General features: G+C 34.4%; 1 protein-coding gene and 1 pseudogene across 8 annotated transcripts in view; one reads left to right on the top strand and one right to left on the bottom strand.

Annotated features, from left to right (window-relative positions):
* LOC144364809 (zinc finger X-chromosomal protein-like) overlaps positions 1-16,525 on the top strand; it is a 55,833-nt gene extending 39,308 nt beyond the window's left edge. For 7 of the 8 annotated variants that reach the window (XM_078035420.1, XM_078035419.1, XM_078035421.1 and 4 more), the window contains 6 exons: positions 2,005-2,562; positions 7,387-7,536; positions 8,949-9,092; positions 9,401-9,553; positions 9,912-10,052; positions 12,898-16,525. In XM_078035420.1, coding sequence (XP_077891546.1) covers positions 2,005-2,562; positions 7,387-7,536; positions 8,949-9,092; positions 9,401-9,553; positions 9,912-10,052; positions 12,898-14,081 — 2,330 coding nt within the window. In that variant the 3' untranslated portion in view covers positions 14,082-16,525. The remainder of the gene's footprint in view (positions 1-2,004; positions 2,563-7,386; positions 7,537-8,948; positions 9,093-9,400; positions 9,554-9,911; positions 10,053-12,897) is intronic. The other variant, XM_078035422.1, reaches the window with a different exon arrangement.
* On the bottom strand, positions 10,744-12,326 carry LOC144372007 (ORM1-like protein 3 pseudogene; annotated as a pseudogene).
* Positions 16,526-16,727: the final 202 nt, after the last annotated feature.

Below are 16,727 nucleotides of genomic sequence, written 5' to 3'. Positions count from 1 at the left end.
ATTAAAACAGTACTACTTTACCAAGAAACCTAGAGATTTTTAATATACTTTCTATAGTCTCTTTATGTGTGCTTCTTAAACAGTTTGGCATAGTCTTTTAATTTATACTTGATAATTCAGTTTGGTAAAGATTATGATTATTTCTTTAAAATATACAGCAGAATTTCTTTTACCATATCACATACCATATATAGTATCTAGGACTGGAATATGGACATATTTTGAGGACTATTCTATTTGTTGTTTTTTTTTTTACTCATCAAACATTTGTGTGTTCTTCCCACATGTTAAATATATTGACTTTTAATTTTCCTAAAAAAGAGGCTATGTTCTTTAGAGAAAAACCTCACAGTTAATTTGATAGCTTAATTTTTCCCCATGCAGACCTGGAACTTGGACTAAGAGGTTGGGTTTAAAGGACTATGCCATTTTTAGTCCAGGTGGTTAACACTTAGACTGTTTATTTTTGAGTATGGCGCTTAATATATCAAAACTTGCATTTTTAATTTCATAATAATAATTACAAAACTCATTATAGTTTTCAGGACACCTCTATACATTTCCATTTAATTTAGTTATGACCACAGTACTGTGAGATATGCATGGCAGGTACTATTGTCCTCATTTTTTTACTTGTTCTCATCACAAAACTTAGTTTTATAATACTATCCTCTGATTTAGACTGTTGCTAGTATACTTACTTGCCACTTAACGTTGATCTGTTGCTTCATACCATTATAAAACATTTTGTAAAAATTTTATAGAAATAAAAGCAAACTTTTTTCATTATTATAACATATATATATAATTTAAGTGTGCATTAACTAACTTTGAAAACTTCATGTAACCTATTGGGTTTTGAACATACTGATCTTTGATCTATGTGTCAGGGCAGCAATCTGATGGTAGAAGCTTTGTGTTTCTTGGATGCCATTGCCTTTGACAGAATTTTTTATTTAGGCCCTTGCTTGGACTCAGTCCTAATCTGAGTTAAAACCCAAAGTGCCAATCATCTGAGTATTTCACATGCAAGTCTCCTATGTTTTCCTCTCTCTGGACTAGGAGCCATAATACCCAAGTATTTTGTATTGTATTTTTTATAATTATTGTTACATTATTTGGTAAAGATATGACTTCTACTTGTGGAATTTATAAAGAATAATATTTATTGAGCTACATACGCTATGCAAATTTTGTGATCATGGTTAAATCATTTGATCTTTATGGGCTTTCAATGGCTTGCTCTTCTACCTTCTTAACTACAGAATGGACATAAGGATTTTATCTTCTGAGGAACTACTCTGGGATTTTTGGTCTGGGATATAGGAGAATAGGCAAGATGGAAACAGTAACTGATGAAATTAGGGTAGGCCCCATCCCAGCTATCCTCACCTCGACTACCTCTAGGCAGCTGTTCATTTATTTGACCAACCAGTTTTATTCTCAGTTGTCTCTCTTGCTTAGTGATCTATCTCACTTTTCACTCCTACTGTGATTGTTTTGTAAAGCTTAGATTCAAAGTGTTATTTTGTCGTTGCCAAATAGATACTGATAGTATGTTGTAGAAGAACAAACTGGAGAAATTGTAGAATAGAAGAAATAAAAGTAAACAAAAAAATGTGTGTGTGTGTGTGTGTGTGTGTGTGTGTGTGTGTGTGTGTAAAAGAAAATTTTATATGTTGAGAAAAGAATCAGTGGAAGTGAAACATAATGAAGAAAAGTGGTATATTTATTTTTTGATTTGTACTACTTGTATATATTATAGTCATCTCTTAAAAGATTTTGGTTCAGTGGCATGGGGAATTTCTCATGTTTTTATTCTAAAAAAATGTTGGATTAATTTTTACTCATTATATGAATTAGAAATAGATCCCTTCTTAATTTCTTTAGTTTATTTTAGTGTTTGAGGAACAGAGAAGGTAGACTGTTTTCTAGTAAAAATTATTTGACTTTTAATCCTACGTACTCACCTGAAATATTATTGTCTTAATTTTCATTCTTAAGGAACTGATTCTACACACATGGATGGTGATCAAATTGTTGTGGAAGTACAAGAAACTGTTTTTGTTTCTAATTCAGACGTAACTGTGCATAACTTTGTTCCTGATGTACAAGACTCTGTTGTAATCCAAGATGTCATTGAAGATGTTGTTATAGAGGATGTTCAGTGCTCAGATATTTTAGAGGAAGCTGATGTATCTGACAGTGTCATCATTCCTGAGCAAGTACTTGATTCAGATGTAACCGGAGAAGTTTCTTTAGCACATTGCACAGTTCCCGATGATGTTTTACCATCTGACATTACTTCAACCTCAATGTCCATGCCAGAACACGTCTTGACAAGTGAATCTATACACATGTCCAATGTTGGACACGTTGAACATGTGGTTCATGATAGTGAAGTGGAAGCAGAAATTGTCACTGATCCTCTGACGACTAACTTAGTTTCAGAAGTATTAGTAGCAGATTGTGCCTCTGAAGCAGTCATAGATGCCAATGGAATTCCTGTGGACCACCAGGATGATGACAAAAGCAACTGTGAGGATTACCTTATGATTTCTTGTAAGTCTTGGTGTATGCTGACTATCAGAGGTGTTTTTGTTTCTGGTTCTAAGGATTGAATCCTGGGTCTCACATGCTAGGCAAACACTGAACTATATCCCCATCCCTTTTCGACATTTTTGACATAGAATCTCGCTAAGTTTCCTTTTGATCATCCTGCCTCAAGTTTGTGAGAGCTGAGGTAATGGGTGTGCACCACCAAGCCCAGATTCAAAGGTGTTTTTAAAAGGTTGCTTTCCCTCATTACATAATAGTTGAAGGTTTTTCACATAAAGTTCTGAAAAATTAAGATAAATCTTGATAAACCTACCTGCATTACTTATTAATTTGTGTTCAGGAAAGAGAATAAAGTATTTTTTGCCTTAAGTTTCCAGGGCAAGTCAAATGAGAACTGAGAATTAATCTCAAGTAGCCTTGATGTAAACAGTTGTCTGTCTCTAAGCAAATATTTATAGTTTCAATTACTATGGTTTGATCATCAGTAAAGTGTCTTAATTTTACTGCTGCTGTTCGTTTTATTTCTTCATTTTTTTAAAGTTCAATTCTGAGAGAAGTCAGCTATTATTATTGTTGAAATCTGGTTTAGCTGCTTTTAAGAATTTCTCGTTTACCAAAGTGTAATCACTACTGGATGTGACATCTTTAGTTTCTTTTTAAAAATAGTTCCTTACATAAGAATGTCATATCAAGGAAAGAATATTCAAGGCAAGACAAATTTTCACTGAAATACATTTTTAGTTGTGCTCCTGTAGGAATTTGGGGTTTTGCTTGTTTTTTTACTTAATGAGAAAGAAGCACTAATGTATATGTACTAAACAGTACGACAGACTAAGCTTCAGAGCTTCAGAAGAGAGAAATTAGATAATTAACTATTTTCCTGGAGTGGGTGGTAGTAAATAAACCTTAATAATTTCTTAATCCTTAGCAAAAATATGATTTTCAGAGATAATTTAAATAAAATGAGGAGACAATCCCTGTCATTCATTAGAAGACTGAAATGGAAAATATTTAATGGTTGGGATATTAACTTAGAAAATATGCAGTTTGAATGCAAATCCAACAATTTTTTTTCAGTAAAATTGTGATTTATTTTCTATAGGAGCAGAGAAGTGATGTAATCACCCAGTAAAGTTAAACTTAACCCAGTAAAGCTTACTTCTAAAGACAATCCTCCGTCTACTCCCCCTTACTTAGCAGCTTATTAACTCTACAGACATCACACACCACCCCAAGTTTTATCTCACATTTCTCAACAGTGAGATGGAATATTTAGAAAACTAAAGTAGTTATTAAATGTCATGTACAGGTAGTTGTTATAAGCCACTTTAATTTCTAGAACTAACATCTCTATTGTAATGGCCTACCTCTAAATTTCTAGTTTTTGCTTTCTGTATTTTTTTTAAAAGACAGGGTTTTTTTTGTAGAAATTAAAACATGTTAATTCAGCTTTATAAGAATTATTAAAATTATAATTTTTGAGTAGCAACTGGCCACCTTACAATTTTCTTTTTAGTCAAATATATGTAGAATAATTTTATATTTAGTGGGCTACACTTTTTCAAAGTGCAATTTTTATTGTGAATTTTATTTTTTCTCTTAGAATAGCTTTGTTCATCCTCAGGTAAGTTTTATATTTGAAATATGTTTACATACTAAAAAAAAAAAAACTTACCAGAAAAATCTCTACTTCAGGCTCTTGGTTACATATTTGGCATTTTTTTTAGGTCCCAAAATTATTAGATACTTTTGATTTGCAAAAGATATTTTCTAGTTACTTGGAAACTTTTTAACTTTATAAGCACATCCATCCATCCTGACCTTGTAAATATAAGAAATTTGATATTGTAGTACCTGTTACAGTCATTGTTTATAAAGTTTGAAAGAAAGACTATCTTCATATGCATTAATATTATTCAGAAATGAGATATCTGGAGAAATTAGATTTTTTTTGGCTATCTCACTTTGAAGTTTCAGATCTTTGAGAAAAATAACTTTAGTTGATTGCATAAATATATTTAACTTAGAAAAAGTAAAAAATCTGGTACATATCAATCATAATTAGGATGTGATTCCTGTTTTCTGCCCTCGAATTATTTTTATAAAACATAGTAGTTAGACTATTTGCATTTTGATAGTTTACAAGTTTAGGGTTAAGGGATACCTAAAGGTTTTATTTGTAATCAGAAAGGCTGATTTTTTTTTAACTTCAAGAATACTTTTTCCTCCCTCTCTTACCTACTCTGTTAGCCTTTGCTTCTTGTTGTATACATGTTGTTAAAACTGAATGTTGTTTTCCTGCTTTCTGCATTTTAAATTCTTATACTGCTATTTCCTCAAAATAACTTGGTTATATTTTTATTTATATGTACTTTCTGACCTTGAGTCTCAAAAAAATAAAGTCTTTTTTTTCCTTTATGTTTGCTCTAGTTTGACCTTCTCCAATTTCCTTTAAAATTTTTACCTTGCAATTTTACCATATTCACTAAATCAGCCTTTATATTTCCCCAAAGAGCAATGATTAGTTTACTAAATTGTCTTGAGCCTATAACCTATTCTAGTCACACTTCTTTTTTCTTCTTTTTAGAACTAGAATTGTGGGAGTGGAGGTATGGATCAGAGGTAGAGTATTTGCCCAGTTTAGAAGAAGCTCTGGGTTCCTTTCCTAGTCTTGGAGGGAAATATATATATATAAAATCTCCTGGGAAAAAAAAATTATAAAATTAGACTTAAAAAATTTACACCTTACCTTTTTTAATAACCTCCATATGGCTTCTGTATGCTACTTATCTTCATGAACATTCTGATGCCTGGTCATTTACAGTTTCCTTAACTTGTGTATTCTTCTTTGATTTCTATTTGTGCTCTGTTATTACGTAGATTTAAATAGGACTTCAAGCTTTCTAACTTCTTTCCGACCTTTCTGTCAACCTCTCCAGCTCTCTCTTTGTGGGTTCCTTTGTGAATTTTCTTTTCCTTCTTTTAAATTATAAGATTTCTAGGACTCTGACATTGGCCCAGTTCTTTTTTATACTGTAGTATTTTACGAAACATTTTGTCCATAACTCCACATCTGAGTCTACTTCTGGTCCCAGTGGCTAGGAGGTAGCTTCATATCTCAGTCTTTCATCTATTATGTTCATTTTATTTCTATGATTCCAGGTGAGGTCATTTATCTCAGATGTATTATCTCTGTTCTGATTCAGATTTCATCATCTGTTACATCATTGCAGTAGATTCACAGGTCATGTCACTTCATATGACCTTTTCTAAGTCAGCAGGATGGTATAGCAAACATCATGATGAAATTGGAAGTTTTCAAGCCTCTTTAAGAATCCCTAGTAACAGAATGTGTTTAAATTGATATGTTAACCTAGTTGCATACCTGCAGATGGTGACTTTAAGTAGATTGAGAAATCTCCATCCTTCCAGGATTCAGTATTTCTGCCTGTTCCACAAAGCCCTCTGTGACTTCACTTTCATTTCATAATTGGCTACACTTCTCACTCGCATATTGCATTGCAACAGTATTGAAGAACACATTTTTAAAAATCATTATGCTGTTTCAGTAATATTTTTAAATCCCTGCTGTATATTCTTTGTAAATGTCATTCTCTTGAAATGTGAGTGAGGTATTTTTTCTTTTGTTTCTTTCATAGCACAAAACATGGTTTTGCCAAATTATTCCAAACTCTTATTATGGTGATCCTGTTTTTAGAGAATTTTCTAAATTACAGGGTTTTAAAGGTATTTATTTTTTTTCAATGACATGAGTCAGTTTGAAGAAGAATAATGTTCTACTTCAGTTTAACAGAGTTTGCACTAGAGAGTACAATTTCAGCATAAACATATACACATTAAATTTTAAATTGTACAAAAAATTTAACTAGTGTATTCCTAAGTGATATTTCAGTATTGTTACCAAATGTGTGCTAAAATGGGATTTGCAAATATAAGTATTGTTAGTGTGTCAGAAAATCCACCACCACGAAATCTTAATTTTTTAGTGGCTCAGTATTTTTAGGTCTTTTTTTTGCATTTAAACTGAAGTAGTTAGATTTTATCATATAGGGAAAAAAATTAGTAAAGAAAAAAATTCAATATATTGTTTGCATGTGGTCTTAAGTGTCACTGTAGTTATGCTTTTCAGAGTCAATTTTCAGAATAAGTTCATCTGTAATGTAAGCTATGTAAGAATTTTGATAATAGAATTTAGATGTGCTTCTTAAGATAGTGATGGGGGAACTGTGATATAGGGGGAGCTGCCATATACCTCAGCAGCAGAGTTGTGCCTTGTACTCGCAGAGCCCTAGGTTCATTTAGCAATTCCCAAAAAAAGAAAGAACGAACCCCTCTCCCAAAAAAGACCATGATGGGGAATTTGAAAGAATGTTTCAAAGCTTCCAAAATTTGTCTTCTGTGTTCATAAGCCACTGTTAAAAATAAGACTGAATTAAAATCTTTGCTATCACCACAGCTTTAGTTCAGTCATTATAGATACATTCTTCAGTTGGTACCTGGCAATGTATCTTTCTGATACATATTTTGATTTTTAAATGTTTTGTTGTATTCAGAAGTAGTGAATGTATAAGATGGTACTGTGTTTACTAAGGTTTGTGAATTCCAGAAGTTTGATTTATAAGAAGTACTTTTAATATTTTATTCCACTCCTAAAAGTCATTTAAAATGTATTCATTGCATCTAATACTTGTCTAGCTAAAATCATTTAAGTTTACGTGAATCAGATTATATTTTATTTGTACAAAAATGGCAATATTTTATGTAAGCATATTGTTAATTGTTTGTGATATATTTTTCCCTCTGTAGTGGATGATGCTGGCAAAATAGAACATAATGGTTCCACTGCTGTGAATACGAATGCAGAGTCAGATATTGATTCTTGTAAAGTAGAAGGCACTTGCCCTGAAGTCATCAAGGTATACATTTTTAAAGCTGATCCTGGTGAGGATGACTTAGGTAAGAGGAAGTCTTCAGATTCTTCAGCGTAGTGGTTTTATTTAAAACTAAGACAATTTGAAATATTTTTTAAGACTTTTTCCCCGCATTTTTTATTGGTACTTTATATTGTATATATTGATAGAATATATTGTTAAGTATTCCTACATGCACACAATTTAAAAATGTAATTTGGCCAGTATCACTCACCAGCATTTTCCCCCTCTCTTTCCATGTGCTACTCAGTGATCACTCCCTCTACTGATTTCCTTTGATTTTTATGAGATGTATCCTTACTTTTTTTTCCTTAGTCATCTGTAGCTTCTGCATATATGACCCTTAACCTTCTGAGTTGGACTTATTTCACATAATGTATTGGTCTCAGGTTTCATCCATTTTCCTACAAATGTCATAGTTCATTTTTCTTTGTGGCCAAGTAAAAAGCCATTGTGTATGCATATCACTTTTTTTTTTATTCACTCATCTCTTATTGGATACCTGGCTGAGCACTCTACCAACTAAGCCACAATCCCAGTCCCTTCATGTGATTTGATTTGCATTTTCCTATTTGCTAATGTTATTGAAATTTTTAAAATATACTTGTTGGTTAATTTGTATTTCTTCTCTTGAGAGGTGTCTGTTTAATTCATTTGCCTATATACTAATTAGATTATTTGATCTAGTTTTTTGGTGTAAAGCTTTTTTGAGTCAGCATACTATGGTAATCCTCTGTCAAAAGAGTAGTTTGCAAAGATTTTTTTTTCCCATGCTTTAAGTTCTCTCTTCACATTTCTAATTGTTTCCTTTGCTATAAAGAAGCATTTTATTTTGATATCATACCATTTATTATTTTTTGAGCTTTAAGATTCCTATTGAGAAAGTCATTGTGCTTAAAAACTGAAGTTTTGACTTACATTTTCTTGTAGCAGTTAAATAGTTTTTGTCTAATTCTGAGCTCTTTCATCCATTTTGATTAGTTTTCTCTGCAAGTTGAGAGATCAGGATCTGCTTTCATTGTTCTTCGGAGGGATAAATCAGTAGTCCCATCACCAGACATCAAACAGGATGTCTTTTCTCCTGTGTATATATTTGATACCTTTGTCAAGGATCAGATGACTTTTGATGGGTGTGTTTGTCTCTGTGTTCTGTTCTGTGCCAGTGCTCTTTGTCTTTTTTTTAATGCCAATACCAAACAGCTTTTAGCAGTATAATTAACTCTGTAGCATAATTAGAAGTCCGGTATTATGATGCTTCCAGCATTGTTTTTTTGGTTTAAAATTACTCTATTTTTTATTTTAGGATTAGGTATTTTTTTTTTTTTTAGTTCTATGAAAAATGTTAAGATATATATTTTAATGTTACATAAAAATATAAAAAGAGCCTGTTTAAATGAGGATTCAAATAAATTCTTGGAGCTGTCTTTATCTTAATAGGTGGAACAGTAGACATTGTGGAGAGTGAGCCTGAAAATGATCATGGAGTTGAACTTCTTGATCAGAACAGCACTATTCGTGTTCCTAGGGAAAAGATGGTTTATATGACTGTCAATGACTCCCAACAAGAAGATGAAGATTTAAGTAAGCAGGTGGCTTTTTTGTGGGAAGTAATTTTATGTTTCTAAAGGGTTTTTTTGTTTTTTGTTTGTTTTTAATGCAACCAGTATTTGGTCAGCAATACTTAAAGAAATTTATTATGCTAACATTAGCCCAAACATCATATTAGGGTTTCTTAATGTATGCTTAGATTGTTGCTTTAAATAAAATACGGTGAAATCCAAGGAATGTTCGATCAATATTTGTTGAATATTCACTGCTGTATTTAAACTGCTAATATATTGTTCATGTATGAGTTGAAACTCAAAACATTTTTACTAATTTGTATTTAGATGTTGCTGAGATCACTGATGAGGTTTATATGGAAGTGATTGTAGGAGAAGAAGATGCTGCTGTTACAGCAGCAGCTGCTGCTGTGCATGAACAGCAGATAGAAGACAGTGAAATGAAAGCCTTCATGCCAATTGCATGGGCAGCAGCTTATGGTAAGGATTGAATGGTTCTTTAATATTTGTACAATGAAAAATGGATTCTGTGGTTAAGATTTCAGAAATATGAATTAATGGTATTATGATTTCATGCATATGAAAATAAGTTTATAACTTTCAGATTGCTTTATTTTATATGGCTTATAATTTCATAATTTGGAAAACAACAGAGGGAGTCTGTTGGAAAAATGCTGTGGTCTTGCTTAAAACTCAGCCATAAAACTGTTTCCTGAAATGGCAAATCTCTTTAATTCTTAAGCATAATGACTTAATTTTCATTGTAATTAAATCATTTTTTTTCCAAATTCTTTGTAGTTCACAGTACTTTATAATGTTTTTTAATGCTCATTGTTAGGTAATAATTCTGATGGAATTGAAAACCGGAATGGCACAGCAAGTGCCCTCTTGCACATAGATGAGTCTGCTGGCCTTAGCAGACTAGCTAAACAAAAACCAAAGAAAAGGAGAAGACCTGATTCCAAGCAGTACCAAACAGGTGGGAGCACATGAATTCCAAAGTATAGCAAACTCTGCTGGGCAGCTCTCAGAGGAAAATAGTATTTATCCACAGGAGTGTCATAATGCCATATTAGCTGCTCAGCTACATGTAGCTATTGTGTATTGAATTTGAAAATATAATTTCAAAACTCAAATTATTTTCATGAATTTTTCCTTAGATAAAAGAACAGTCTGTGGGCCAGATATCAAGGAAAATTAATTAGACTTTCAGGCGATTTACCATAAATGAAAATAAATCATAACTATGTTAGTTAACTTTAAGTGAACAAATAATTATAGTCAGCTTAAAGGAGTAGGGAAGATGTCAACCTCTTTGCTATTCTTTGCTATATTATTTTGTATACCAATTTTAATGTTTAAAGAAAAGTTTTTGTTTTTATTTAACAGGAACATATTGCCCTTTATTTGCGTTTCTCAGAGTACTGTACAAAGGGAGTAAAAATCCTATTCACACTTTGCTTAGAAAGATTTAAGGTGAAAGTTCCCTGTGGTGTGTGGGGTGAGGATGGGGTAGGAGGCAGAAAACAGAATGGGTGAACTCTCCTCCTCCCTCAGGCCCCCCAGCAGAGAGCTTGGGCACTCATACCTTTTCAATGTAACATGCTCCCAGTAGGACTGGGGAGAGGAGAAGGTGCTTCCTCTCTAGCCAGTTCCTCCTGTCTCCCTCCTTGGACTGAGACAGTGGCTGCAGCCACCACCCTGCCTGACCCTTTAGCCCACCACCAAGCGGAGGTGGTTTTAGAACCCCATGTGTACCTTCCCTCCAAAGGCCCTGCCTGGCACCAGTTTGAACAGGAGGTCATAAGGTGAAGGACTATGGAAGGGCCCCACTGTCCCCTGTTTTTGTTGCAGCTTCCTTACACCTTCGAACCACACAGAGGTCAGTGAAAAACTGTACCTGTGCTAACAATGACATAGCCTTTTCCACCCAAGCCCGCCCCTCACACCAGTCCAGGAGTTTCAAACCCACAGCCACTTCCTCTCCCCAAGACCATTCTCTGGGTAAGAAGGAGGTGGGAATAGCTTCTGCCCACTCCCCTTTTACAACACATGTCCACTGCTGCTGAGGCCCATTCTTTTAAGACTCGGCTTACTACCCCACCCTTACCCACCACTGTCCTCTCTCCAACTCCACTGGGATCAGATGGCAGGGCCTTGGCCCTTTGCCTCCAGAACCAGGCCATATGCCCCCCACAACCACCTCCCCTCTCACACTCCCCGTTCCCACCCAGCACCCAGGTGGAGTGCAGGGGAGCCACCGAAAGCCTGGGACTAGGATCAGACAGCTTTCTACCCAGAGGGATGAGGTACTGTCACACACTTGTTTCCATAAGTACAAAAATACATTGTGATCCTATAGCCTGAAGAACCAAAACGAAACAGTCCAGAAGCTGTACCTTCCTCTGCTCCCTCACAGGCGTTAAAGTGCTTTGGCTGCCTGAGGGTAAACAAGCAAGCAGGGATTTCTCCCTTGCCTCCTGTCCCAACGCTGGAGATCTAGGTCCATGTTTAGCCCGGGAGCCCAGCCCCTTCCATGACCACCCCATGGAGTCTATTCAAAAGGCAAAAGGAAAGAATTAAAAAATCAGAACAAGCTACTCCAGGTCGGCTACTGGGGAATCAAGGGGAAACTAGGCCCAGAGGAGTGATCCCCATCTCCGTCAGAGTCCAGAGGCTCCTTGTCTTCAGCATCACAGCAAACACCTACCACCCCAGGCTGGGGAAGGGGCTGCACCCTTCGTACTTGCTGATGCCAAAAATGTGGACTCCATTGAGCTGGGGCAGCTTAGGGATGACAACGCTCATCAAAGACACAGTGTTGAGGATGAAATGGATCTGGTCGTACTTGGAGTACAAGGTGGTTAGGAAGTACAGCACAATGTGTGTGATGGTGAAGAACTGGACCCCATAGTCCATCTGCTCCCAGTGGGTCAACAGCCTCACTTTGCCCTGGTCTGGGGTCTCGAAGGGTGTCCCTTTCACTGTGTGCAGGAAGATGTACATGCCCATGTTGTGGATAAGGTTGGTGAGGGTCCAGATAACAGGTACCCTCACGAAGAGGATGCTCAGCAGCACGACATGAAGAAGCCCAATGGTGAGCACATAGGAGAGCCAGATGCCACGGCTGTTCATCACCTGCATATTGGGGTTCACTTCGATGTGTGCTGTGCCTACATTCATCCTGACACCCCTCTCCACTGCTGCTCGTGCGGAGCGGGAGGTTGAGGGCCCAGGAGGGATGCCCGGGAACAGGGGCTGCAGCTGCTTTAGCAGCTCTAATAAACAGCGGCGGCAGCACCCCACTGGCAGCTCCAGAGGAATCAGCCTCAAGAAAAGTTTTAAAGATTGGTTACTGGCAGCCACTCATGAGGTTGAGGTAGGAGGATCACAAGTTCAAGGTCTTTGCTGTTTAACTTTGCTATTTAACAAAACATTATCTCAAAAAGAACTGGGGATATGTCTCTGTGATTAACTATTTCTGGTTTTAATCACCTATTGTAATAAATTTAAAAATGCTAAACTTTATTCATGAATGACTTTTTTAACAAATTTCTTTATAAGTTGATGTAGTTTAATCACTGCTTAATTTATTTGTTCATTTTTTAAACTGGAAGGATTAGGATTAGTATGGTCATAAGAAGCAAACCACATTCTCATTATTGTAAGGCTGCAATGTTTCTAATGTAGAAAAGCAATGAAAGAAATGTCCATAAGGGTAGGAATCCATGCCCAGTGATATTCAGAAAACACTTAATGTTTTGAAGAAAATACAACAGATAGATTTTGATCTCTTATGTTCTTTTATTTTTTTTCCCCCTTAGCAATAATTATTGGTCCTGATGGACATCCCTTGACTGTCTACCCTTGCATGATTTGTGGGAAGAAGTTTAAATCAAGAGGTTTTTTGAAAAGACACATGAAAAACCATCCTGAACATATTGCCAAGAAGAAGTATTGCTGTACTGACTGTGATTACACTACCAACAAAAAGATAAGTTTACATAATCACCTGGAAAGCCACAAATTGACCAGCAAGGTAGAGAAAGTCATTGAGTGTGATGAGTGTGGAAAGCATTTCTCTCACACTGGGGCTTTGTTTACTCACAAAATGGTGCATAAGGAAAAAGGAAACAACAAAATCCATAAGTGTAAATTCTGTGAATATGAGACAGCTGAACAAGGGTTATTGAACCGTCATCTTTTGGCAGTCCACAGCAAGAGTTTTCCTCATATTTGTGTGGAATGCGGTAAAGGTTTTCGTCACCCATCAGAGCTCAAAAAACATATGCGGATTCATACTGGGGAGAAACCATACCAATGCCAGTATTGTGAATATAGATCTGCAGACTCTTCTAACTTAAAAACGCACGTAAAAACTAAACATAGTAAAGAGATGCCGTTCAGGTGTGATATTTGTCTTCTGACTTTCTCAGATACCAAAGAGGTGCAGCAACATGCTCTTATCCATCAAGAAAGCAAAACACACCAATGTTTGCATTGTGACCACAAGAGTTCAAATTCAAGTGATTTGAAGCGACACATAATTTCAGTTCACACAAAGGACTATCCCCATAAGTGTGACATGTGTGATAAAGGCTTTCACAGGCCTTCAGAACTCAAGAAACATGTGGCTGCCCACAAGGGTAAAAAAATGCACCAGTGTAGACATTGTGACTTTAAAATAGCAGATCCATTTGTACTAAGTCGCCATATATTGTCAGTTCATACAAAGGACCTTCCATTTAGGTGTAAGAGATGTAGAAAGGGATTTAGGCAACAGAATGAGCTTAAAAAGCATATGAAGACACACAGTGGCCGGAAAGTCTATCAGTGTGAGTACTGTGAGTATAGCACTACGGATGCCTCAGGCTTTAAACGTCATGTTATTTCCATTCATACAAAAGACTATCCTCATCGTTGTGAGTACTGCAAGAAAGGTTTCCGAAGACCTTCGGAAAAGAACCAGCACATAATGCGACATCACAAAGAAGTTAGCCTGTCCTAATAAGTTCACAGACTTTGTACAGATGTTGGTCTTGTAACAGGAAAACCATTTTAAAGTCTATCATTCTTGTTCTCATACAATACCATATACATTGATTTATGCTACGTACAAACATGGTTTTTGCTTCTATTTTTCCTTACATTTTATTCATTAGAGTGTTCTGAATTCTATTCAGTTTATTTAATAAATGAGGAAAGGTGGCAACAAACAAGTTGCTTTTTAAAAAGTGATCCTTAATTCTATACTGATTTTCAGTATCCAAATATTTACTGTTCATTTGTTTACCTTATTCACCGTGAAGGTACTCTGCTAAGACAAAATAATTTAAGATGGTAACTCTAAATGTAATAATCATTTTGACTCATTGGTTTTCACACAATTTTTCACATTGATGAAAGTGGGAGATTCTATTCTATTATCCTTTCTTAGTGTGACATGGAAATCATTTCAGATTACTTGACAACGAAACATTTTATTTGTGCTGCTAGCATTGCTGATTGTGGAACACTGATTTAGGTTTGTTTAATTTTTATTTTGCTTAGTAGGCAGAAAGTGCTTCCCAAGAAACCTTTGACCTTTTTTTTTTTTTCATAGTGTTTATATCTTTTTTGCAGCATAAAGAAGTTTTGAAAAAAATCTTACAAAAGAATTTTACATAGCCTTGTTAACTTGTTTCTTTTCTTCTTGTTATTTTGTTTTGAAATGGTCATGTTCTACAAATGAGACTTGGTGCAGCCTGAATTGTGCAGTATTTTAGAGGTAAATTGTGGCCCTTACAATTTTTTGCAACTTGGTGTGTAATGTACCCTAAATTTTACATACTTATTGCTTTTATGCAAAAATTCCCAAATTTACATCTGTGATGAAAACTGCTAAATTTATAATAACATGAAAGATTAAGGGATGTATTGAGATCATTTTTAAATCTTGCTATTCAGAGAAACTAAATTTGGCTAAAGAATTAGAAGGGAAAAATAAGAACATTAGTAAAAGTGAAGGTATTTATTTAACTTCAATAATCAAAAAATAGAAGTTAAGGTGTTTTTAGATAGAGTATTTTCAAAGTTTAAATTTCAGACTTAAATTTTTTCTCAAAAGTTAATCCAGATATATGTATTTTAGTTTTTTCTCACAATCCCTCGAGGGAACTATCTTTGCAAGGAAAGTAGGACCAAGAGGAAGTAGTGTAAGAGAATGCTGATTGCAACTTAAGAGTTTGCAGGTTCCTCCTGCTTTTTTATTTCTTGGTTGGCCATCTTGAAGATTTATAATATATGTTGACTTCAATGACTAGAAGATAAAAAGTATTTTAAGTATATATTGAAAATCTGTTGCCTTGCGATATCACCAGTTCTTTCAGGTTTGGTTTTTAGTTGATATATTTTTTTGGCAGTCAGTGACATTTATGCACATGTGTAATAATTAATTCTGTTAATTAGAATTTGGTTAATATGAATTTTGAAGAACAAAAGTATTATGTAGGTTCCTTAAATCAGCTGTTGACACATAAGTGGCACCTTGTGGAAGACGAGAAGAAATTTTCCCCATTTGATAAGCTGCCTCCTGGCTTCATTATGGTGTTTCATTCCATTGTTACTATCTGAATATAACTTTCACCTTTCTGTGTCATTCTCACATTCAGAAATTACATCTATAGGATTATAAATGTTTGTTGTTTCAAATCCTTTAGTCCCCTAAGAATTTAAGCTTAATGCCAGCTGAAGCCATGAAATGGATTTTGGAATCTCTTATGCCTTCTTTCTTCTCTACATATAGTTCCACTCAATTTTAGTGTTAGCCATTATACTGTTTTTGAAAACCCTATTTTTAGGGGTATGTGAGAATCTTAACCTTTTAAATCTTCTTTGAATTTGACTTTCCTGAAATAATATAAAAGGAAAAATTTAAATGAAAATTTAAACTTAGGAATTTAAAAACTTTCATAAAAAATTAATTGAGATAACTAGGTTATTTATGTTTTTTAAATAAACTGAAAGATAAAGAACACAACATTTTACATCATATTTCTCATATAGTCTGGAGTCGTACATAGTTTTGTTTTTTAGAACACAATGTTGAAACCTTTAAAAGGTAATAATACTCTGTTCACGTGAATATGATAAAATATATTTGTATGAAGAAAACATGAAATTGTACTTACTGGTATATATTGTTATTAGTTACAGGCTGGTTTTAATTCTTAAATTTGATTAGCAAAGCTAAAAAAGTTGATGTTTCAGTTAAATGTTCTAAAATGGTACAAAGTTTTACAACAACATAAGTTATTGTTTCATGAAATTGCCTATTAAAAATTATTATATGTCTTCCTCAGTACACATTGTAAAATGCTTAAGAAATTCATAAAAAGAAAATGTGACAATATTGTAAATGTGTACTTGAGAATAACAAGCAAATAAAAAGGAGAATATTTTCTTGTTAATAAATGTTTAGTGTATTTGATATCAGTACTAAACTAAAACTTTTTATTGAGGAAAATATGTGTGCAATTTTGGTAAGTTTAATCTTTTTCTGTTTACCAGTGGAATGCAGGATGTTTATTAATTGTTTTCAATTTTTTGTTATTTAGATACAAAACTGATGATCCTATTAATTTACAAGTGATAGAGTGGTTAATAACTACTAAGC

Source organism: Ictidomys tridecemlineatus, chromosome Y (genome assembly GCF_052094955.1).
Source record: "Ictidomys tridecemlineatus isolate mIctTri1 chromosome Y, mIctTri1.hap1, whole genome shotgun sequence".
Taxonomy (NCBI): domain Eukaryota; kingdom Metazoa; phylum Chordata; class Mammalia; order Rodentia; family Sciuridae; genus Ictidomys; species Ictidomys tridecemlineatus.
Note: the sequence above shows the minus strand (reverse complement) of the source record. Positions and strands in the feature narration are given on the sequence as shown.